Source organism: Notolepis coatsorum (assembly GCF_963971535.1).
Source record: "Notolepis coatsorum genome assembly, chromosome: 2".
Lineage (NCBI taxonomy): Eukaryota > Metazoa > Chordata > Actinopteri > Aulopiformes > Paralepididae > Notolepis > Notolepis coatsorum.
The window spans coordinates 226,362,746-226,388,214 of NC_140166.1; the positions used below are offsets into that span (position 1 = coordinate 226,362,746).

The window sequence follows — 25,469 nt, forward strand, 5'->3', positions numbered from 1 at the left end:
TCGTTCAGTTTGTATTTCTCAAGTTCTCAAAACATTGTGGTTTGTCTGTCCTTGTAACAATATCATTGTAAGAGTACACAGACCACTAGTACAGATAATTCAGTCTGAAATTATATATTCAATGGAATGGATATTATATTAGCAATATCAATTGACATAGACAACTGTTGGCATTGCAGCCTTGACGCTGCTCGTTAATCCTGTTGTAGCCTATGGCTGAAAGGAAAGGTAAAGGAGGAAAAGAGGAAAGACCTTTTTCTGTTGATTTGGTCATATCTGTCTGTCATAGTAGTCTTTAGTGGTCTGGTCTGTCTTTGACCAATTCATTGACAATATATGTCTTTACAGCTAAGATAGACCTATCAGAGGTTGTAATATTGTGAAGAGTGAATGTAATATTTAATTGTGAAGAAAATTACGTTGCTGCAGATGCTAGCAGTTAGCTGACCATTATATAGTAAAATCACATGTTCACCTTCTTCATACTTTGTACCCTTTAACCTCCGTCGGACCGCTCAGGCTAAAGAGGTTAATTAACTAGAAGCAATTTAAAAGTAAAGTAAAATTAGGCATTAGGCATCTGTCACTCAAAGTGCTTATGGGCTTATGTCTTCAATAGACTCACAGGAATTGTGTAAAGTTGCCCAAATAGTGCTAGGAATAGCAATGCAGGTCCCCTTTAAACAACTCCCAATGTAATTTTCTTCCCATCTTACCACTGACAATCTCTTGAGCGGGATTTCCAAGAGTCTTGTCTGTAGTTTAGCTCCACTCTTCTCTCCAAGCTCCTCATAACCTTGGATTACAAACCAGTCTGTGTCCTTCTCTGAAACTGAGAGAACCGTCGTATTTGTATTTGTTTATAAAAAATGATCCCCATTAGCTGACGCCAATGGCACCAGCTAGTCTTCCTGGGGTCCGAAGTCCCACATATCCATATATACACATACAAATATACATATATACGCACACACATATACATACATACACACTATATACATACATACATATACACACACATATTCAGTATATGTGACCAGGTATGGACTTCAGGGTCATGTTGAGGGATCTTCATTTTTTTTTTTACATATTATGAAAGTACAGATTCATACCTTCAAAATAAGCCATCACTTGAACATTTTGGTGGGATACTTTGCAAGCTACTTCCTATGATTCATGGTGATTATCACAAAACGTATTCAGAGATAATAACCTTCAAGAGACGAGCAGGCTATTCTGTGACAATAGTGAAACAACTACAACACTACCCAGAAGTCATTGTAATCCATGGCCCCCCTCTTTCTAGGGCAATTAACACCTGGCAGCTTTCCAGTCTGAGGCTCTTTGTTATTACAATGAGTCTGGTGACTGGTAGTGGTAGTGAAAGGGACCCTGATAATAAACAAGAGATTAATCAAGTTTCAAGATTTTATTAGCATTTAAAATAACACGATATAAAAATAGACATGCTAAAGTCAATGTTCAATGTTCTGATGGCCTCTCCAGAAGCATTTAGATGTAAATACATGTAGTGTGGTAGTGAAAGGTTAACCTTCTGTAGTGTGGTAGTGAAAGGTTAACCTTCTGTAGTGTGGTAGTGAAAGGGTTAACCTTCTGTAGTGTGGTAGTGAAAGGTTAACCTTCTGTAGTGTGGTAGTGAAAGGGTTAACCTTCTGTAGTGTGGTAGTGAAAGGTTAACCTTCTGTTGTGTGGTAGTGAAAGGGTTAACCTTCTGTAGTGTGGTAGTGAAAGGTTAACCGTCTGTTGTGTGGTAGTGAAAGGGTTAACCTTCTGTAGTGTGGTAGTGAAAGGTTAACCTTCTGTAGTGTGGTAGTGAAAGGTTAACCTTCTGTGGTGTTGTAGTGAAAGGTTAACCTTCTGTAGTGTGGTAGTGAAAGGGTTAACCTTCTGTAGTGTGGTAGTGAAAGGTTAACCTTCTGTAGTGTGGTAGTGAAAGGGTTAACCTTCTGTAGTGTGGTAGTGAAAGGTTAACCTTCTGTAGTGTGGTAGTGAAAGGTTAACCTTCTGTGGTGTTGTAGTGAAAGGTTAACCTTCTGTAGTGTGGTAGTGAAAGGTTAACCTTCTGTAGTGTGGTAGTGAAAGGTTAACCTTCTGTGGTGTTGTAGTGAAAGGTTAACCTTCTGTTGTGTGGTAGTGAAAGGGTTAACCTTCTGTAGTGTGGTAGTGAAAGGGTTAACCTTCTGTAGTGTGGTAGTGAAAGGTTAACCTTCTGTAGTGTGGTAGTGAAAGGGTTAACCTTCTGTAGTGTGGTAGTGAAAGGTTAACCTTCTGTAGTGTGGTAGTGACGGATAAAAAAACGGATAAATAGTTTTTTTTACCATATTTCTACACATTTCGCTGCCACATTACAAATTATGAAATCTCGACGAAATACCTCTGAATACCTCTGAAAAAAAAATTAAAGATTCAATGACTAATTCGGCCAGAAACGGCTTTGAGGCGAAGCGTTACTAAGCGCTTCTGTGTGTGGCAGTGAAAGGGTTACAACATCTCTCTTGCGTGCTGCAACAGCAGCAGCTCTTCAGCGTTCAGATTTTTATTCTGCACAAAGAAATCCGCGGTACTAAGCGCTTCTGTGTGTGGCAGTGAAAGGGTTACAACATCTCTCTTGCGTGCTGCAACAGCAGCAGCTCTTCAGCGTTCAGATTTTTATTCTGCACAAAGAAATCCGCGGTACTAAGCGCTTCTGTGTGTGGCAGTGAAAGGGTTACAACATCTCTCCAGCAGTCCAGCCTCGCGCTGCAGCTGCTGAGCACCAAGCCGCGCGATTGTACCATTTGTAACGTCGACACATCCAAGCTTTCAACAGTGTTATTTAGATGTATTTACCCATTAGGTTGGAAAAAATGCACCCTAACGAAATTCGTTCGCTCATAAAATTCTAACTGTGTTTTAATGGTTTTTAATTAAGTTAAAACATACGTTTTATAAGGGTCAAGGCCTATTTTTTTTTAATCTTTTTTTTAGACACTGCGTTACGTTGCTTATAACTTATAACATTAAGATAGTGTATTAATAGTGTGTTATTCTCTCTCTGAGAAAGGAAAGCTAAATAATGATGTCTGTGTGTTAACACCTATTAAGTACAGTACTTGGCCCCTGTGGACAGGCCCAAGCCCGCTCGTGTAGTTTTTTATCCTCAATTGAAAGAAAATTTTTGGAACTATTATAGCAATAATTACCTCATTTACAAGTTGTAGGGCAAATAATGGAACAGATTAATGACAATTCAAATATGTAAAAAAAATCAAGATTTCGATTTTTGGGATTTTCTGGACAGCAAGACATTAAGTCATTTCAGAGCACCTCCCCCTTTGCGGATCAAATCGGGTTTGGTCACGGCGAGTCACATATAAACAAAACAACAACCTAACTTATTACAATCATACAAAAAAATACATACAAAAAAACAATATTGCACATGAAAGATGAAAAGCTAATGCTTGCCTGTAAAGGGCAGCATTACCATCTTCAGCTTGTCACAGCTAAGAAAATAATAAGAACAAATAATTAAAAACAAAAATAAATAACCACCAATACTGCTCACTAGCTAAGTAATACATTCAGAATTTATGTTTAAATGATGATTTGCTATTTAATTGACGTATGTGTTCTGGGCAGCTATTCCAATAAGTAATGGCTAGATAAATTACAGATTTTCGTATGGCATTCAATTTTGGGCGAGGTAACATGATTTTACCTTCTCCTGCCATTCTAGTTAAATGATTGTGTAAGTGACTACATCTGATCATTTGACTACCGTAATTTTCACACTATAAGCCGCACCTGAATATAAGCCACAGCAGCTAAATTGAATGATGTGTACATAATATAAGCCGCACTGGACTATAAGCCGCAGGTGTTTTAATGTTTAATTACCATATGTAAGGGTTCGTTAACAGAGGGGATTGTCGGGAAAGAGATGGCTGTTTGAGGAAGCTCCCATTTAACGCCAGCTCACAGAACGATAGCCACGCTAGTTAGCCAGCGTCAGCTAGGTACTAACACCAGCTCACAGAACGATAGCCACGCTAGTTAGCCAGCCAGGTACCAACGCCAGCTCACAGAACGATAGCCACGCTAGTTAGCCAGCGCCAGCTAGGTACTAACGCCAGCTCACAGAACGATAGCCACGCTAGTTAGCCAGCCAGGTATTAACGCCGCATGCATTAATAAACTAAAGTGAATAGTTCGTTGACTGGGTCATTTTGTTTAATGCTTCAGTTATGTTGAAAGAGGAGCTCCGAGCTGCTCATACACTAGACTCTTGTCGTAATGGTTGGTTGACGTGGGTCTGTGAGGAGGAGGAGGGGCAAGGTGTGCACTGCTGCAGCAGATTTAGGAGTCTGATCTGACGGTCACAGAGCTGAGGGAGCGCACCCAGTTAGCTGTAGAAATCCATAGATTAGCCGCACAAAAATGGGGAAAATGGGGGGGGGGGGGGGGAAATCGGCTTATAGTCCGAAAATATCGGTATATAAAAACTCAGGCTTAGAGGCGTGGATGCTGTTATTGTAGAATGTGACTGTATTTAAGACAAGCCTTTTATCTACCGATAGCCATAAGAGTTCCCTATTAGGGATGGGTACCTTTCACATTTGAACCGATACCGGTACCGGTACCTGTGAATCGATACCGGTACCCAACGGTACCTTTTTTCGGTACTTTAGTCTCAAGAAATTTAATTTACCTACCTCAGTCGCAAAAAAAAAATCCAAACTTCAAATAACTACAATTTCGACAGTTTTCGGCTCGTCATTGCTCCGACTGCTTTGTTGTTGAATCAAGTCAAATCCTAGGTAAGCATATATTGTGCGTGTGAACGTTGACATGAAAAAAAAAGTAAAAAAAAAAAGAAAGAAAAAATAAAAAAATAAAAAATTATAAAAAAAAAAGAAATTATTTTATTTATTTATTTTTCGGTTTCTCACTTGATTCGATACTCTGTAGTACCGACGTGTTTCGGTTCGGTACCTCAAAAGTACCGAATTCGGTACCCATCCCTATTCCCTATGCATACTGTTTATGTCCGTTGTTATGGGGCAATGTAAGACTAGTCTGGCAGCTCTGTTCTGGATAATTTGTAGTTTCCTCTGTGCACTGTCAGATGCAGAGGACCAAACAGGTGAGCAGTAGTCCAGGTGGCTTAAAACGAATGACTTAACGACCTGTCCCAGAATATGTGGTGGAACATAAGGACGGCATTTTCTTGCCATATAAATGCCATTACCCATTTTCTTAGCCACTGTGTCAATGTGCTCTACCCATGTCAGTCGACTATCTATTATGACTCCCAGTAATTTAACCTTATCAACCTGTTGTATGGGTCCACCAGACAAGTGCAGACTCAGTGTAGGATTGGCTAATAGTTTGTGACTGGTTCCTATGATAATTGATTTGGTCTTTGAGATGTTTAATACCAGCTTATTTAGTTGTATCCAATTAGTTACTGCATATAACTCTGTAGATAAAACTTTGTGTAGATCACCACTAGTGTTTGCAGCATAATACAGTGTGGGATCGTCCGCGTACATTTGTATACTTGCTTTACACAAAGCAGATGGTAAGTCATTTGTGAATATAGAGTACAGGAGTGGTCCAAGACAGCTGCCCTGTGTCAAGCCACAATCTAGCCCTTTGCAGTTAGACACATGCTGCCATTGTAATACACTTTGTCTTCTAACATCTTGGAATTCTATGTTGAGGGAAATACTAAATCGATGTTGAGGAAAATACAATATGTTGGGGAAAATACTATATCCATGTTGGAGAAAATACTACATCTATGTTGAGGAAAATACTGATTCTATGTTCCCTCAGTAAGATTAGTACAGTATGTGTACAGATGTAGTGAAGATGTCTCTGTTCTCTCAGTTAGTTGACTATGTGTACAGATGTAGTGAAGATGTCTCTGTTCTCTCAGTTAGTTTACATGTCTCAGTTCTCTCAGTTAGTTTACGATGTGCTGCAATCAAACTACAAAAAAGCAAGCTTACAGAAACAAGTATCTTATAATGATGTCATGATAATATTACTTAAGAGGGCTAGATGGTGTAGTGCAAGTAAGATGTTTGTGGCTGCAGGACTTCCATCCCAAGCTGTCTTAAGAAATCTTATGTAGAAATGTATTTGCCGGGTAAATGACTGTAAATGAGATCATCTTGGTTTTGTCCTTCAATCCCAGGAAACACTGAGACGGTTGTCTTTATGCAAGACTCTGCATTTTCTTTTCTTATCTTTTAAACTATGTTTTTTATGGTTTTTGTCATTTATTCTATGTATCGTATATTATATGGACCCTGAGTCCGTAATAAAATGTAGATTGATTGATATCCATGAGGTGTTTAGGAATGATAGAAATTAAAAACAAAATTACTTTAAAGAATGTAAGGAATATAAATTAAGTGGTAAAATGATCACCTCTGGCAAGCTCGTCTATGTCCAGCAGACCATCCTTGTTGCCACGGGTGATGGGAAGCGTGTGGACGTCTGGACAATCCATTATGGGGTTTCTCTAGACGTTGACACAAAGATGCCCAAAACAAATTAATCATGGTGGGCACAGTGGATTATTTGCAAAAAAAACTAAAGGCTAACTTACAGCAGGTTAAGAGAAAAAGATACCTTTGTGTCATGGTTCATAATGTACCGACAATGGCCTACATCTGCCAAACATTCTTCTAGTACTGTACTTGTGCTGTATAATGACAGCTAATCTAATCTAAATGAGGGAAACCTCCACTTCCTAACAAGTTGAAATAAAGGTTTGAAACGGAAAAAGGAAAAGTTAGTTTTAGGCTAGAGCGTAAGGTAGCCTCCTAGCTCTCCAAACCATGCAACATAAAGTATGTACTGATCACAGACAGGTAGGATAGTTCTATGTATTGATCACAGTGCTTTACAGCAAGTAGAGTGAAAATCTATTTATTGTGGTCCCTCGACCATAGCAGCTTCCAATAATAAAATACAATACATTTAGTATAGAAAAAAATAAGATGACTAAAATAAAGATTACTATATACAGTTCTAAAAAGTGTGCAGTGCAATACGATAATTTTAGCTTAGAATAAAATAAGATGACTAGAATAAAGAATACTATACAGTTCTAAAAAATTGTGCAGTGCAGATCAGGATGTAGATATTCTAAAAATTGAGGTTGTACACATAAAACAGTTCAGTGGATAGTGTAACTGAGGGGTACAATTCCCTGACTGTATTGATAAGTATGGTATCATTAAACCACTACCGTCTTTATGTACATTCCTACTGGCCATACAGTACATAGGTATCTAATGATGAACACTTCCCCACAATGAATCGGTTCTACACAAAGTTGTATTTAAGTATTTATTGCAGCAAAAGGTACATAATATACTTTCTTTACTTCACTTTGAATGCGCTTATAAGGCAAAGGAATGTGCGTAGGCAAATCAATAACGAATGTCCATTCTCATATTACGCAGGAGGTAATCATACAACCTGAATCTTAGGGAATTATATCTATGGTACACTAGTAATATAGCGGGAGATACTGGAAGGGTCCCCCCGGTTGTAAGCCAGCAAGGGTAGAGGATCTGTCGGTAGTAGAGTCTGGGCAACGATGATAAGGAGACTCCGAGTACGGGAGACTGTGCAATAAGATCTTGATCCACAGACGAATACAGCTGTTCTCCGTAGCATGTAGCTCCACATGGAAGAAAGCTAGCCTGCCTCAGGCTTCTGAGGGGCAGACTCGACGTGGCTCCTCACAGGGTAAATCCCACACACTTGTGGGCGTCGGCGATTCTCCGCTCCATTAATTACAGGACCAAAAGCAAATATAATCCAGCCGAAAAGGGCTATGCAGTCGTCGGGTAGATAATCCAGTGTACATGTCCACACGATCCTCGTCTAGGGCCCCTCGGGTGAAAGCGCCATGATAAGCAGCCCAGCCTGGATAAGCACTCTAGCTGATACGAGGAAAACGTTGGTGATGCTGGTCACTGTAGAACTTTAGCCGCACGATACACTATACACAAATAGACTATTACTGACTTAATAGAATAGGTCGCACTCGACGGTATAGCGTTAAACTCTGACACTTCAGTTATTAATTCGCACGCGGTCTCAATGCTCTATTTGGGGCCAAACAGGCCATACTTCACCGCACGTCGTATCGTGGGTGAGGCTTCAACTTATTGGGTAACATACTTCTGTATTCACCTGCGCCGTATTTATAAGCTTAGATGAATAAACTAGTACCAGATTTATTCCTGTCTCATATCCTTGCGCAATACCATTCATGTCCAGGCATGTCCCCGGCGGTGACTTTGAACCTGACTTTGGAGGCATGGCCTTGGCGCCTGTGGACCGCTGTCCAATAGGGGAATGAAATATTATGGTCTGTACTAGGCTAAAGGGATATTCCGTGTATATGTACAAGGAATATACAAGGGATATCAAACGATATACAAATATTATGCAATATATATCAATCAATAAATATATATATTCGGTTTAATCTGATCCTTTGTAACAGCCGCCTCCTAATTAGTCCCACCTAATTAGCTAAGCAGAGACAGATTAACCGCACTGTCCACTACTCAATGTCTGTTGTGAGGGGTATGGCAGTCCACAAAGTCATGGGGTCATGGTCGTCATCAATAGTATCGGGGAGCCTTGGCAACTCTATTAGCCTCGCCACAGGTCGGGTGTAGATCCGCCCTTGGACGAGCACTTCGGCTGCTCGGACCCTTCCGTCGGCACCGGTGATCACTTTGCTTACGCGGCCAGCCGGCCACATAGCTCGGGGTAGTGACTGGTCGATAATCATGACGACTGTTCCTTCTGTCAAATTGTCTCTCTCTTTCATCCATTTCTGGCGGGTCTGTAGAGACGGTAGATAGTGGAGTAGGAAGCTGTTCCAAAACTTGTCAGCCAATACTTGACTGTACCTCCACATTCTTCGGCCGTTCGCTTCTTCAGGCCTGTACACTGTCTGTGGTAGCGCGGGGTCCAGCCGCACCATCAAGAGAGTGTTGGGGTGACTGGGTCGACATCTGCTACATCACTTGAGACGTAACCGAGGGGCTTTGAGTTCAATACTCCCTCGATCTCCGTGAGGACTGTCATTAGGACTTCTTCCGCCACGGTCTGGGCCCCAAGCACGGCGTACAGGGCTGTCTTTATTGAACGTACTTCTCGTTCCCAAGTTCCACCGAAGTGAGGTGCATTCGGGGGATTAAACTGGAAATCAATCTGGGATGGAGCGAGGTGGGTCTTAAGTTCTGGGCCCATAGCTTGGAAGCTCTCTCTCAGCTCTCTTTCTCCGCCTTTGAAGTTTGTCCCGTGATCAGACAATAGTATAGACGGTTTGCCTTTCCGCGATGTGAATCTTCGGAAGGCCATAAGGAATGAGTCTGTGCTCATGGTTGGAAGGAGTTCTATATGCATCGCTCGGGTGGTCATGCATTTGAATACAATACCCCACCGCTTCTCGGTCCCTCTTCCTTTCTTTACATACAGCGGGCCGAAACAGTCCATACCGGTGGAGTGAAAAGGCTTGTCGCCGAGTCGGAGGCGACAGGGAGGTAGGTCAGCCATCCGGGGTATACTGGGCTGCGCTCGCCATTTACGACAGTCTAGACAAGTCCGCTGGAAACGCCGCACTGCTTCTCTCCCTTGCAGTATCCAATAACGACGTCTGATCTCCGCGAAGACTCTCTCTGCCCCGGCGTGATGCACATCCTCGTCGTATTTCTTTATGATCAGCTCTGTGACCTTGTGTCGGCTGTTTAAGACTATCGGGTACTTGACGTCATCCGGTAAGTCTGGAGCTCTCCGCAGACGACCACCCACTCTGATGAGACCATGGGCGTCGCTCTCGGGGGCTAGGTGGAGCAATCTGCTGTCTGACGGGACAGGCTTTGCTCCCTGTAGACAGTCTAGCTCATCGGGAAACGAGTCTCTCTGGGCTCGTTGTAGGAGAAGAAGTTCTGCTTCTTCGTAGTTAGCTGCAGTAATGTCAGTAGTGAGCTGAACCTCTGGGTGGTGCCACAGGAATGTCTTTAGCTGCGCACTCTCAAGGGTGAGGCAATCGTCTATGTCGGGGTCTGTGGAGACGGGTGTGGTCAAATCAAAAAACATAGATTTCTTGTTCTCTGCCTCCTCTTTACTCGCTTCCCGTGGGGTGGGTGTAGGCCACTCTTCTTCCGGGAGCTTGAGGAACTCTGGCCCGTCACTGTATAGGTTGTGACGGGTGAGGTCATCCAGGGACATTCCCCGGGTGATGACGTCAGCTGGGTTGTGTTTTGTGTCCACATACCTCCAGCTTGCTGCTTCTGTTAAATCTTGAATCTCTGTGACTCTGACTCCCACGAAGACCTTGTATCTACACGAATCAGACCGGATCCATGTGAGTACTGTCGTGGAGTCTGACCACAAGATTGTTCTTTGCACCGGGATGGTGAGTTCACGTTGGATTAACGTGGCGAGTTGCGCTCCTGCTAGGGCTGCGCAGAGCTCTAGACGCGGGATAGATTGTTGCTTGCGTGGGGCTATTCTTGAGCGAGCCAGGATGAAAGCAGTATGTATTTCTCCTCCCTCCTCTCGGGCACGCAAGTAGGCCACCGAACCGTAGGCTACTTCGGAGGCGTCGCTGAAGACGTGCAGGTCCATCTGGCACGTCTCCGGCCTCACTGTGGGTGGGAAGTAGCTGCGGCGTATGTTGACACCTGGGAGTGAGCTGAGTTCTGTCTCCCACTCTCTCCATGTGGATGCAAGGTGTTCGGGTATGGGGTCGTCCCAGCCCTGGTCCTTGTCCCATAATGCTCTTACAATCATCTTTGCCCTGGTGGTGTAAGGTAGAATACATCCCAACGGGTCATATTGTCTGGCGAGTGTTCTGTATACACTCCGTCTGGTGGTCGGTAGTGCAGTCGACCTTCCCTGCTCCTTGGTCAGGGGTGTGTGTTTATAATGGAGCGAGTCTGTTTTGAAGCGCCAGACTAGTCCTAATGTCATTTCTTGGGCTTCTCCTGGGATGGTCGCCATCCAGGTCTCGCTGCTTGCTGCCTTGTCCTCGGGGGAGAGGCTGCGCAATACTTGCGGGTCGCTGCTGGCCCACTGCCTGAGATCAAAGCCGCCTTTGATCAGGGAGGCGCGGAGCTTGAGTAGAAGGGCCTCGGCTTCTTCTGGCGTCGAGACGCTTTGCAGACAGTTGTCCACGTAGAAACTATTTCCTACACTTTGTCGGACCTCTTCATCAGCTGCTGGGTCCTCTGCGACGTGTTTCTGCAGTGCAAACGTAGCACAGCATGGGCTGCATGTGGTTCCGAAAGGGAGGACTTCCCATTGATAGATGGCTGGTTGCTCGTCCCCGATCCTCTCTCTCCATAGGAACCGCAGCAGGGGCTTGTCCTCCTCCACTAGTCTCACCTGCAGGAACATCCCTTTGATGTCGCCGCTGATGGCCACCTTGTCTTGGCGGAAACGTAGTAACACGCCTAGTAGAGAGGGGCCGAGTGTTGGGCCGGGCAAGAGCTCTTTATTCAGATTTTGTGATCCGATCTGGTAGCTGCAGTTGAACACAATACGATCCTTGCCGTTGTGGTGGACTTTGTGGTGCGGCACGTACCATGATTCGGTCGTCTGATCGGCCTCTTTAATGTCAATTTTCTTTATGTGTCCCGCTGTGATTAGCTTGTCAATCTCAGCGCGGTACACAGTCTCTTGAGCGGGGTCTCTGGCTAGGCGCCGCTCTGTGTTCAATAGATACCGCTCCGTCGCTTCTTTTGGGGCGTGGAAGGTAGGCATACCCTCTCGCCTCAGGAGTGGAGTTGCGTATCTCATCACTCCATTGACTTTGACTCTCTTTGTCCCCTGCTCGAGGAGGGCTATAGCGTAAATGTCTTCCTTGGAACGAATGTCTTTCTTTTCGTTCTTAAAGGGCATTGTCTCTAGTGTCCATAGCCTCTCGACATGCTGTAGGAGGGTGGTGTCTTCTTCTGTCACTCTGGAGTGGAGGCAGCTAGTGGCTGCTGTTCGGTTAAGAGACCTAGCGAGGGGGCCTTGTAGTGTCCATCCTAGGCGGGTCTCGACTGCTGCAGGACAGCCTCTGGGCCCTGTGTGGACCCGGTCCATCGGGACGATGAGGTCTGCATGGTCGGAGCCTATCAGCAGGGTCGGGGTGGCACCATCTATGAGCGGTATAGGTAGTTGACGCAGGTGCACATATTTATCCATCAGCTTGGCGATGGGGTAGGTGTACTGCGACAGGCCTATGTCTTGGCTGGTGAAAGCGTTAGTGATCCTATACCGTCTCTCTGGCTGCCTGCTTGCTGCGATAGTGAAGGAGACATTCTCGCCCTTTATCGTCTTTAGATCTCTTCTTATTGTCCGAATCGTCATCTGGTCTTCGCTCCCCCGCAGCCCCAGCTGGGCCGCAGCGGACGCGAGGAGAAGGGTCTTCTCTGACCCGTCGTCAAGGACGGCGTAAGTGTCCATGACCTTGTTTTGGTAACTCAATGTTACACGGACCACCTTTAAGAGCACCCGGGCGCCCCCGCTGCTGGCGGGGTCAATGTACATAACACTTGCCTTTGTGCTGCTTGAGGGTGCAGGCTTTCTTCTGTTACTGTCGTGTAGGACGTCTAAGTGGGCTCCGTCACACCGACTACACCTCTTCTTTAAGCGGCAATCGGCTGCCATGTGACTGCGCGCACATCGGTAACAGCGTCGGTTGGACTTTATCCATTGACTCACCTCGTCGGCGGTCATCTTCTTGAACGTGTCACACCATCTTCCACTTCTTTCATCGAGGGGGTACTGTGGTTCTTGCTGCTCGGTACTGATTCTGATTGGTGCATGACGGTCACCAATCTGCGGCCATCGTTTGCTCTCCTAGGTCCCTCTCTGGAGCTTGGTGTGCTCCGCATGAACGTATCCAACCGTAGGCTGTTGACTTCTCTCGCCAGGAAGTCGGCTAGGTCTAGGAGGGATGGCTCGGGACCGTTAGGATCACGGTGGTCTCTTTGCCGCCTGAAGCGCTCTTGTTGGGCGGGCGGAAGCTTCTCTAAAATCCTCTCGACATTAGAGTTCGCGTACAGTTCGTGCATACCCTTTTCTCTTTGCGCCCCCAGCATCCCTACCAGGGATTGTACCTTGATAGACAGGTCATCTAGTGAGCGATTGTCTGTGGCTGGGGGTAGGCGGTCAATATGCCTTATCTCTTGTATTACGTAGTCCCATATGCGTCCATATCTTTGGTCGAGTGCTGCTAGAGCCGCGGTGTATGGGGTAGTAGAGGTGGCATATGCCAGCGCTATATTGTGCGCTCGGGGGACCTTGAGGTGCTTTAGTAGGATAGCATATTTGTACGGTTCATCAGCTACATCGGACATCATTGTCTCTAAGCACATGTAGCTCTGTGTACTGTGCTCTGTTCTCGTGTGTGAAGTCCGGGAACGTCGGTGTGCCAATGTACGATGCCATGGATGGCTGGCACATCGGTGAGCGTTGGAAGAGAGGCCTCCTAGGCGAGTCTCCTCTTACGCCTCTTGGTGGGCTGGGTACCATGGCCCGCGTATCCAGGTGCTGTTCCTCGGGGCTGGTCGTGCGTCAAGCTCACCCGTGAATTGAGTCGGGGGTCTGTAGCGCAGAGCCGCGGGGGTAAAGCCTGGGCTGTACTGGACCTCCTGGTCCTGTGGAGTACTGTGCTGCTGTTGGGCTTGACTCTCCTCCTCTCCCTCTTCTTCTTCCTCTGGCAGGTCATCTAGATCCTGTAGTCGTCTATTTAGCCTCTCTGCGGTGTAGACCGTTTCTTCCTTGTAGCTGGGTCTCGCTTGGATTGGTCGGGGAAGGGGTTCGGAGAGGGGTATAGGCTCTCTCTGGTGGTCGGGCTCAGGGTCGCTTGATCGGGTAGGGGAGGGTGCCCTTGACCCTTGTCTTGACGAGGCCCTGGAGCCCCGTGCGGAGGGAGGGGGTGTTGCCCTGGTAATCAGCTGCTCCATTATCTGCGCTTGTAATCGGTCGCGCTCGGCTTCGCGCTTGGTGAGAGCGAGGTCGCGCTCTGCTTCTCTTTGGGCACCGGCAGCGGCGGCGGCGCGCTGGGCTTCGGCCCGGTCTCTTCCCATATTCTCTTACGTCTGAAGGCGTCTAATCTCTAGACGTATACGATCTTCGTCGCTCCGTTGCTGCGCTTGAAGGCGTTCTCTTTCCATGGAAGAATGTTCGCGCTCACTAAGCGTCTGTGCTTGGAGTCGATCGCGCTCTGTTGAGGCTGCCAGGCTGGCGAGGAAGGCCTGTGCCAGCATCTTGTCCGCCTCGCTGGGGGAAGACGCTGGTTGAGGTGATCCGCTCCTGGTAGTACTCGTTGGAGATCCGTTCTCCTGTGGCGAGTCTAGGAGATCCATCTCCGGGGTGCTCGCCCTTTCTTGTGGTGGGTCGAGTTCCATCCCTGGAGGGCTTTCTTTATCCTGGAGCTCTCCGGGGACTACTTCTTCGGTCTTGGCGGGGGGTAAAGTCATGTCAGGTCCCTCCTGGTCCCCACCGTGAGCTTGGTCAGTTACGTTAGAACCCACTAGGGCCTCTACTGGCGGGGTAGCCTGGTCGATAGGGTCAGACATAATTTTACTATCTACTTTTTCCGCGTTTACCGTCTGTAGAAAGCTAGGTAGTATATTGGCAACGTAATCCTCTAAGTACTGAGGTGTCTGCCGTCTACGCTGCGGGCGATCTATTTTAGGAGAACCGTTTTGTGGAGTGTTCATCATTGGCCATGTCAATATTAATACCACTATATTAATATTACGCTAGTTACCCTCCGGCTCGAAGGACCAATTGTAACTGAGGGGTACAATTCCCTGACTGTATTGATAAGTATGGTATCATTAAACCACTACCGTCTTTATGTACATTCCTACTGGCCATACAGTACATAGGTATCTAATGATGAACACTTCCCCACAATGAATCGGTTCTACACAAAGTTGTATTTAAGTATTTATTGCAGCAAAAGGTACATAATATACTTTCTTTACTTCACTTTGAATGCGCTTATAAGGCAAAGGAATGTGCGTAGGCAAATCAATAACGAATGTCCATTCTCATATTACGCAGGAGGTAATCATACAACCTGAATCTTAGGGAATTATATCTATGGTACACTAGTAATATAGCGGGAGATACTGGAAGGGTCCCCCCGGTTGTAAGCCAGCAAGGGTAGAGGATCTGTCGGTAGTAGAGTCTGGGCAACGATGATAAGGAGACTCCGAGTACGGGAGACGGTGCAATAAGATCTTGATCCACAGACGAATACAGCTGTTCTCCGTAGCATGTAGCTCCACATGGAAGAAAGCTAGCCTGCCTCAGGCTTCTGAGGGGCAGACTCGACGTGGCTCCTCACAGGGTAAATCCCACACACTTGTGGGCGTCGGCGATTCTCCGCTCCATTAATTACAGGACCAAAAGCAAATATAATCCAGCCGAAAAGGGCTATGCAGTCGTCGGGTAGATAATCCAGTGTACATGTCCACACGATCCTCGTCTAGGGCCCCTCGGGTGAAAGCGCCATGATAAGCAGCCCAGCCTGGATAAGCACTCTAGCTGATACGAGGAAAACGTTGGTGATGCTGGTCACTGTAGAACTTTAGCCGCACGATACACTATACACAAATAGACTATTACTGACTTAATAGAATAGGTCGCACTCGACGGTATAGCGTTAAACACTGACACTTCAGTTATTAATTCGCACGCGGTCTCAATGCTCTATTTGGGGCCAGCCCACTCCTCCAGTCCATAGCACCAGACATCCTCCCATTCCTAACTGCAACCATCAACTCCTCACTCAACTCGGGGGTGGTCCCCACCTCCCTAAAACAAGCCAGAGTCACGCCCCTCATAAAAAAACCATCCCTGAACCCTACCGTCATAGGCAACTACCGTCCTGTCTCTCTTCTCTCCTTCCTTTCTAAAACACTTGAACGTGCTGTATCCAACCAACTTACTGCTTATCTCTTACAGAATGACCTCCTAGACCCTAATCAGTCAGGCTTCAGGACTGGTCACTCCACAGAGACAGCCCTCATTGCGGTCACAGAGGCACTTCACTTAGCAAAAGCGAAAGGCCTCTCCTCTGTCCTGATTCTCCTAGATCTATCTGCAGCCTTCGACACAGTCAACCACCAGATCCTCCTCGCGGCCCTCGCAGGAATGGGAGTGGCTGGCTCTGCGCTGACATGGTTGTCATCATACCTCAATGACCGCTCCTACCAAGTGTCATGGAGAGGGACCCTGTCGGCCACCCGCCCCCTGCGGACGGGTGTCCCCCAGGGCTCGGTTTTAGGACCCCTTCTCTTCTCCCTCTACACTAAATCACTGGGTAACATTATCACGTCTCATGGCTTCTCCTACCACTGTTATGCCGACGATACTCAACTCTTCCTGTCCTTCCCTCCCTCAGATATCCACGTCTCTGAGCGGATCTCGGCCTGTCTGTCCGACATCTCCGCCTGGATGACGACCAACCACCTCAAACTGAACCTAAGCAAAACAGAATTGCTCCACCTGCCGGCCAAATCCTCCCCCCTGACCGACCTTTCCATCACAGTCGAGAATGCAGCTGTGACCGCGTCCCCGACCGCCAAGAACCTTGGTGTTGTCCTCGACGACCAGTTGAACTTCTCTGCTCACATCGCAGCGACAACCAGAACCTGCCGATTCCTCCTGAGCAACGTCAGAAGGATACGCCCCTTCCTGACAAAAGAAGCCACCCAACTCCTCGTCCAATCAACAGTCATCTTCCGCCTCGACTACTGCAATGCACTGCTCGCTGGCCTCCCGGCCACTGCCACTAAGCCTCTTCAACTCATTCAGAACGCAGCGGCCCGCCTGATCTCAAACCTACCGAAGTCGGCCCATGTCACCCCACTTCTTAGGGACCTGCACTGGCTCCCCATTGCTGCACGAATCCGCTTCAAGGCCCTTGACCTAGCATACCGTGCGGCAAAGGGAACTGCTCCCGCCTACCTCCGGTCAATGGTCTCTAACTACACACCCTCAAGACCCCTACGCTCTGCATCTTCTGGCCGCCTCAGACCTACTCCTATCCAAGCTCCGGGAGGGTCATCAAAGAGAAGTCGCCTATTCTCAGTCCTTGCCCCACAATGGTGGAATGAACTACCCACCCCAGTTAGGACAGCCGAAACACGTCCAATCTTTCGCCGTCGACTAAAGACTCACTTCTTCAACCATTATCTGAATTACAAAAAAAAAAAAAAAAAAAAATCTAACCCTAACTAACCATACTGTCATGCACTTGTCCTAATAAACTAACCTACACTGTAGCACTCAACACTTTGATGAACATTGTTACTCAGCTGATAGAGTTGTGCTCTTCCTGATGGCTTGTCGTACAGAACTTGTAAGTCGCTTTGGATAAAAGCGTCAGCTAAATGACTAAATGTAAATGTAAATGAATATACAAGGGATATCAAACGATATACAAATATTATGCAATATATATCAATCAATAAATATATATATTCGGTTTAATCTGATCCTTTGTAACAGATAGTATAATGAGAAAAAGAATAGACCCACACACTACACCATCCCCTTAATTTGGAATGTCAAAAAATTGACAAATCAATAAGACATTAACCTTTTTATTTTCCATTTAAAAACTAAATAGAATGCAGGTACAAAAATACAAACAAATCACACTACCTAGTGGGGCTGGGCGATATGGCCTAAATATGATATCACGATATTTTCTGACCTTTCGGCGATACACGATACGCATCACAATGTTTTTCTTTTTTTCCCCAAACAATTCATTATGAGGCTTACCAAGACAGTATTTGAGTTTGCAAGCTAACATTAAAGACAAAATAAAATACCCATGCATTTAGCATTTTTATATTATATATTAGATTTAGATTATTGGATTATTAGATTATATATTGCATATATTTAGCAATGAGATATTATATGATTTAGATATGAAATATGATGAATTGAAAATGGGGGACCCTGATGTAAACAAGACGAAAGTCTTTCTCTGGTCTGCATCCTGCAGTCCACTGTTGACTGTTGTTGTATTGAGCTGTACTGTATTGTACCCATGCTGCAATCTGTTAATAACGTTTTCATTCATTCAGACGGCAAACAGAATCATTTTGATTGACAGTCTCGTCTGCCAATTACGTCACACCGCTTGCACCCGCCCTGCTGTTCTTAGCACCAATCGGCAAGCGCGTATTCATTTTTTACTTCCGCCATTGGAGAGCTCAATGACAACAACAATGGCAGCGGTAGCTCGCCGCGGCCGACGTTTAGCTTTTAGCTCCGCAGAATGACTAAACGACTGGAGGCATAATGATTTTACTGCAACGGATGTTATAATAAAAGCCTTTCCATACATCTGTCTGATTGAAAACTTTATTAACAGACCGCAGAATGGGCACAACTGAGTCAGCACGGGCTGAGATATGAACGACTAATGCTTGCTATCTAGGTCGACCTCGGACGTTGCTATGTAAATACGCTGATGTTATTGAAAGTGTAACTATATAACGTTAATGCCACAAAACGAATGCCTTTGTTATCATAAGTAGTAACTTTGATGCAGTAGTGTGTGTGTGTGGGGCGGCGCTGTTCAAAAGTGTCAACGTGTGGACCAGATTGACGCGACACAATCCTCTTGGGCAAAACATCACGATATCCACGATACGTTTAAAAGGTGCATCGTTAATGAACTGTACCCGATATTTATATAATATCGTCATATCGCCCAGCCCTACTACCTACTGTATAACCCTAATCCCCTCGCCTATACATCCCAACCCCAGTCCACACCCTCACCCACGACCCAACCCCTCATCTACCACCACACTTCCCAGGCAACACTGATGTTAATCATCCTCACCACTGTCATCATCCCATATGTAGCCGTATCCTCAGTTTCCTTAGACACATTTGTAGTGTTTCATAACAATTTACTCAAGCCTAGTAATAGACACAATATTTATGACACTGGGAATACATTCCCTGAGGTCCATAGATGTCCCTAGATACCACCGATCGTTATCGGCCGATAAGCAGTATAAATATGCGATCGGGGAATTCCGATAATTAGTCATATTCGCCGATCGCGGAAACTGATCAAGTGGATATCTCACTCGCTTGTCTCAGACGCACAGGACCTGCAAACTGCTCCTCCTCCCTAGCCCCGCCCGTACCCGTGTAGAGTTTGTAAACACAGATGAGGCGGACCTCCTCTGCTGAGTCTAGATAGTGCATTCGACCTGAGCTAACGTTAGCTACCTAGCTATCGTTACTGTTTAAACAAAATTACCCAGTCAACTATTCACTTTTAGTAGGCATTGTCTAACGGTATTTAGCCGGCTAGCTACCGATAGCTCCTGATATCAACAAATGCTCCAGCAAGTCTTGTAGTGCATGTTGATAGCTCCGTTAGCTCGCGTTAGCTGACGTTAATTCACTGTTCAAAACTAAATGTCCGATTGAACTAAATAGTTGTCTTAACGTCATCTAGCCGGCTAGCAGTAGCTACAGATAGCTCCTGATATCAATGTCTTATAACATTGATTGAATGCGTATTCGAGCTGAGGGCTTGCTGAATGTGAAATGACCAAAGAACCATAACGTTACCAATAGGGTCCCGCTGCAGCGCCGGAGAATCCTTTTGCTCGCTATCTGCAAACAGCTCCACTGTCTGTGTGTACTCTACAGACAGTGGAGCTGTTTGCAGATAGCGAGCATTTTGACTTGTTGCGTGGTGGCGATGTCTCGCAGATAATACAAGTACAAGTCTAATTATATAATATATATATTTTATTAAAAAAAAAAAAATGTATATAAAATAATTTTTAATTTCTTTCTAATCAAAAACGATCGGTATCGGATCGGTATCGGCCGATATGGCTCACGACGATCGGTGATCGGTATCGGTGGCAAAAAACGTGATCGGGGCATCCCTAAAGAACATGCAAATGGCCTTGTAGAAGTGGAGCAATCTTCCATTTACTTAGGTGTGCATTTTTAGGCGGATTTTCAGAGATTAAGAGGTAAAGAGGTTCAAATCGGATCGGATCTGATTGAGATTAAAGATTTTGAACTACTGGGCACTGAACATGGAGAGAACAATCGCAAATCGATCGGCACTTTCTCGGCCGAGCTACAGTAATTTTTCCCGCACCTACTCCCCAAACTCTGCATGCGCAGATTGATAAACCTAGACATCTGGACAATCCCGAGACTCCGTGGGCAATCTGCGCATGCGCATGGGGAGTAGGTGCTGAGAATGTGACTATAGCTCGGCCGAGAAAGTTCCGATCGACTTGGATTGGTCTCTCCATGTTCAGAAACTCAAAGTAAACATAAATTGTACTTACAGATGTTGTGGTGTCTACAATCTGATGTCTGTTTCCACAAGAAGAAAGTCTTGGTCCAATAGAGTTCTGCCACAGAGAGTTTCACACTGTAAACACACAAAGCGTTTGTTGAATAATCCAGGAATTTATGTGGAGTGTATCGAGGCTCGTGTTGATGACGTGTGTGGTGACGTTGAACCTCACGTGACGGTCGTACCCGTGATTCAGGACATTTGGCACACGATTCAAGATATAAGGGGCAACGAAGCGCAATAGTCTCCTATGACTAGGGTTGGGTACGACGCAAAAATTCGACGTCGTTGAGCAGCCCTACTACTCAATATTGGACTTATTGTACCAAAGACAAGATATTTTCACTTGATAAGATTTCTTTTTTTTGCAGTGTAAAATATGCAGCTACCTGGGCCTCCAGAGCACTTCTAGTGTCAGCGGACACACCAAAAACATCCTAGCAAATCTCGAACAATTCTAAGGTAGTTTTAAGTTATTTCTCCGGCAGCGTGCGCTAATATGGATTCCGGCGGCACGTGCGCACGCACAAATATAGATTCCGGCAGAGCGCGTGCAGCACCGTAGGGTTTCACGATACCAACATTTTAGTTTCGATACTATACCAATATTAATTTCGATACTTTTCGATACTTTCTCAAAATCAGGGAAACACTCTCAGATGTCATTATTGTTCTTTATTTTAAAACACAACAATGACGAGAATAAATAAATTAAAAGCAATGGCGTTCAAAATGCTGGGGAACTTTTTTTTGCACTCAAAACAGTTGCTGTACAAGGTTTCTGAACCCAGCTTTCTCAACTGTATATATATTGGAACTTGGTCCACACAGATGAACTCTGCGACTGCCCTGTTGAGCCTTTTATCATCTTTGGACTAATTTGTGTACTTTATATGCTGCTCAAAAAAACCTGGGAGGTTAGGTTGCTTCTGAGTGGGGGGAGTCACTCTGTGAGCCAAATGCAGTAGACTTCTGTAGTTAAAAAAATTCAAGGGGTAGAAAAAGTATGGTTGTATTATTATACATTTGTCATAGCAGAGGGCCTAATTAGTTTGAGATACCATAAGTTACCTAGAAAATATTTTGATGAGTGAGACTGATATAGCCTATTAGTGTTGTCAAAAATATCGAAGTATCGATAAATATCGATACTGAATATTTAAAACGGCTTCGATACTCATTTCCCGAAGTACCGATACTTTCTGCAGTATCGGTACCAGCTGGCTTGCTCCCGCAAGTTGTTGACAGACAGACGCGCTGCCAGAGCCTTGCCCTTCCGCCTCCTCCTCCTCCTCGCTCAGAGCAACAGACACAAGCTGCTGCAGCCTCCTCCCCCTCACAGCCGGGCAGCGCAGCCCTGTCTTCAGTTTGTAAACAACGCTATTATTAGCTAACGTTAGCTGTCGTTCCTCCGTTAGCTTAATGCTAGCTAGCTGGCCACCTATTACTTCATGGAAACGGAGTAACGTCAAGCCGAGCCCACTACACCAGTACACGCATGAACTCGACACAACTACCCCGTTTCCAACGTTAGGTCGAGCGGAGCCGGAGCCCATCCTACACTAGTACACGCATGAACTCGACACAACTACCCCGTTTCAAATGTTAGGTCGAGCGGAGCCGGAGCCCATCCTACACCAGTACACGCATGAACTCGACACAACGTTACCCCGCCTCCATGAAGTGTCCAATTAGCAGCAATGTTGTTGAAAATGTAACGTTAATAAATGCTCCGAGCATAGCTCCGGAGAAATCTCTCTCTCTCTCTCCCTCTCTCTGATCTAAAGATAAACAAAGGGTTTTAAAAGTGTATTTATCTTCTCGTATAGTACCAGAGAGAAGCTGAGGAGAATCAACCAGCAACAAAAGCAAAATTTGTTAAAAAATAAAAATAAAAAATTATTATAATAATAAAAAAGAAATATTATAAAAAGTTTTTTTTGGTATCGAAAGTATCGATACTTTTCAAGGTATCGTATCGAAGTCGAAATTCCAGTATCGTGACAACACTATAGCCTATCATAATCTAGAACTAGGTTATGTCATATTGTAGGCTGTTTAACAAATAAAATAGATTTCCGTTATCTTTATACAGTATGTATGAACCATTAACACATTAACTGCCACGCTTATACCCATCAATGTTTGATCACTGCCACCAGTCTAAGCCTATGGAGATGTTTACCTTCTTTGCAGGGCTATAACTTTTTTAATTGTATTGCTAAATTGACATTACTATGGCCCATTCAACATCGATTATCTATCGTTCAGGATGTAGGAACGTTTTACTTTTTCATTCACACATTCATACGAAAATACCGTCTAAAGTATAAATATGTTTTTATCGTTGTCTGCAGTAATTCCTAGAACGTGAGATATAGGCATAAATACATATATAGATTATCAAATGCCGTTTGGTTCCGATCCACACTATATTAAAAATTTCAACTGTACATGGTCCTAAACGTTATGACTGATCATGCACGGGTGAACGGGGGGGGGGGTCGTTTATAATTCCGTGATCGTCGTTAAATGCTTCATGTAGTATGGGTGATATATAGATCAGAGCAGTTTGCATGGATAATAATTAGAGCTGGGCATAGATTACATTTTTTAATCTAGATTAATCTACCTGCAATTGATCTAGATTAATCTAGATTAAAATGGCTCAAAAAGAAAAGAAAAAAGTCTGCCAAATGCATTCAAAATGTGTGTTCTACCCAAATAATGACCAGAGGAGGAGATTTATCCTCTCCTCTTCATCTGAGGAGTCACTAGCTGTTCTATCTCCTTGTTCAACAGCATGAACATGTCTCTTCTTTTTGTAATTTCCAGTGTTTCTTTTAAAACCAGATTTATCGTAATTTTCTGTGCCCTTCCTTTGATGCCATTAACATTGTTACACTGATATTGACAGCTCTCTCCAGTGTCAAATCACTCTCTGTCAGTAGTTTCTTCTGTGCACCTTCATTTCTTAATCCACACAAAACCTGTCTCTCAATGTGTCTTTTAGTGAATCTCTGAATTCACAATGCTGCTGACTGGTTGCTCACACACAGACTGCTGTAGAAGCAGGTTTCTCAACAAATTCAGTGCAAGCTCAGTGTAACGGTTCCATGAATGAAGAGAACACCGAACAGCTACTACAGTCTCAGGTCCACATCCAAGAGAACACTGAACAGCTACTACAGTCTCAGGTCCACATCCAAAAGAACACTGAGCAGCTACTACAGTCTCAGGTCCACATCCAAGAGAACACTGAACAGCTACTGTCTCAGGTCCACATCCAAGAGAACACTGAACAGCTACAGTCTCAAGTCCACATCCAAGAGAACACTGAACAGCTACTACAGTCTCAGGTCCACATCCAAGAGAACACTGAACAGCTACTGTCTCAGGTCCACATCCAAGAGAACACTGAACAGCTACTACAGTCGGAGTACAGCTCAATACACACAATTGTTAAGAAGATGCAGACCAGAGAAAGACGTGTCTTGTTTACATCAGGGTCTCCCATTTTCATTTCATATTGCTCCACATTGTCATCAAACGGTCCAATATTTCCAATAACCCAAGCCATTTCTGTTGTAAACACTCACGATAGTCCAGTCGATCCTTCCTTTAGTGTGTAAAGTGGATTTCCTCCTCTTGTAGATGTTTTCAAGTGCCGCCAGATTAACGTGAGCTAACATGCTAACATCAGGGTCTCCCATTTTCATTTCATATTGCTCCACATTGTCATCAAACGGTCCAATATTTCCAATAACCCAAGCCATTTCTGTTGTAAACACTCACGATAGTCCAGTCGATCCTTCCTTTAGTGTGTAAAGTGGATTTCCTCCTCTTGTAGATGTTTTCAAGTGCCGCCCGATTAACGTGAGCTAACATGCTAACTCGCTAAGCTAACGTTAATAATGTAAACAAAGCTCTCAACGGACTTCTTCTTTTTTGCATTGCGCAGATTCAGACGTCCTCATCGCCGAATTGTGTTATATCCTGAGGACTTCTTAACCTCACCTGTATAACAATGATTACCGGACCACTAAAGTTACTTTAGTTTAACACATTATTCTGACTACAGCTCCGGTACATTCTATTATATGTTGTACCACTGTATTGCACATCGTTGCGGGCAAGACCACCCGCATTTCATTGTATACCTGTATGCCGTGACAATTAAAACTCTTGACTTGACTTGATGCAATCACTTCCGGGCACCACAGCTGTGAACTACGGCAAGTATTTAAGGACAATACAGACCCAACGTTGAGAAAAAGATTAACGGTGTCAATTATATTATCGTGCGATACTAGTCTCACGTTAATGCAGCACGTTAACGCCGTTAATGGCCCAGCTCTAATAATAATAAACAAAAACGCTGAAAGTCACGGCAGCCTCCTCTTACCGTTGGGCGATGACACTAGAGCAAAAAGATCCCAGTTATTTGATGGGGATAGAGTAGATCCATTTGCGGTTTGTATAATACTAATACACGCCCAAATCATGTAGATCATAGGTGTCAAACTCACGGCCCCAATTTTTTTTTTAAACATTAATATTGGGTTAAAAAATAGCAGTGTTAAAAATAATTGTGGGTTAATGCGTTAATAAAGCTTTAACTTTGACAGCCTTAGTTATTACACATTCTTACACATACATGTATGTTGAACATCTGAGGTATTGATGAAGTAACAAAGGAAAAAAGCCAAAAGCACAAGTTTACTCCTCAGACATTCTTTGACAATTTTACAGCCCAAAATACAAAAAAGATCCAGGCAGAATAGGTAAAGGGTTGAAGAAATATTGTCTGAACTGTCAGATGCAAACTGGCTGTGTGACATAACCGAGCATCTCGCTCAATTGAATAAGAAGCTGTAGGGACGCAAACAAGTCCCACCCAAAACTTTACCAATATAGTTGTGAACTGAGACAACCCTTATTTTGTTATTTTTGAGTACAGTTACAGTTGTGTGTTCATGCAGACACATAATAGCAATTTCATTACGAATTGAAAATGGGGGACCCTGATGTAAACAAGTCG

General features: G+C 44.7%; 1 protein-coding gene across 3 annotated transcripts in view; it reads right to left on the bottom strand.

The window, feature by feature from the left end:
• Window positions 1-25,469, bottom strand: part of LOC311248845 (uncharacterized protein) — a 170,341-nt gene that overhangs the window by 132,774 nt on the left and 12,098 nt on the right. The window contains exons 2-4 of one of the 3 annotated variants that reach the window (XM_084338072.1): window positions 20,418-20,503; window positions 6,442-6,535; window positions 717-832 (exon numbers count right to left, since the gene is read on the bottom strand). The exons of 1 other annotated variant lie outside the window; for it this stretch is intronic. In XM_084338072.1, the coding sequence (XP_084194198.1) occupies window positions 717-832; window positions 6,442-6,523 (198 nt within the window). In that variant the 5' untranslated portion in view covers window positions 6,524-6,535; window positions 20,418-20,503. The remainder of the gene's footprint in view (window positions 1-716; window positions 833-6,441; window positions 6,536-20,417; window positions 20,504-25,469) is intronic. One more of the 3 variants, XM_084338073.1, reaches the window with a different exon arrangement.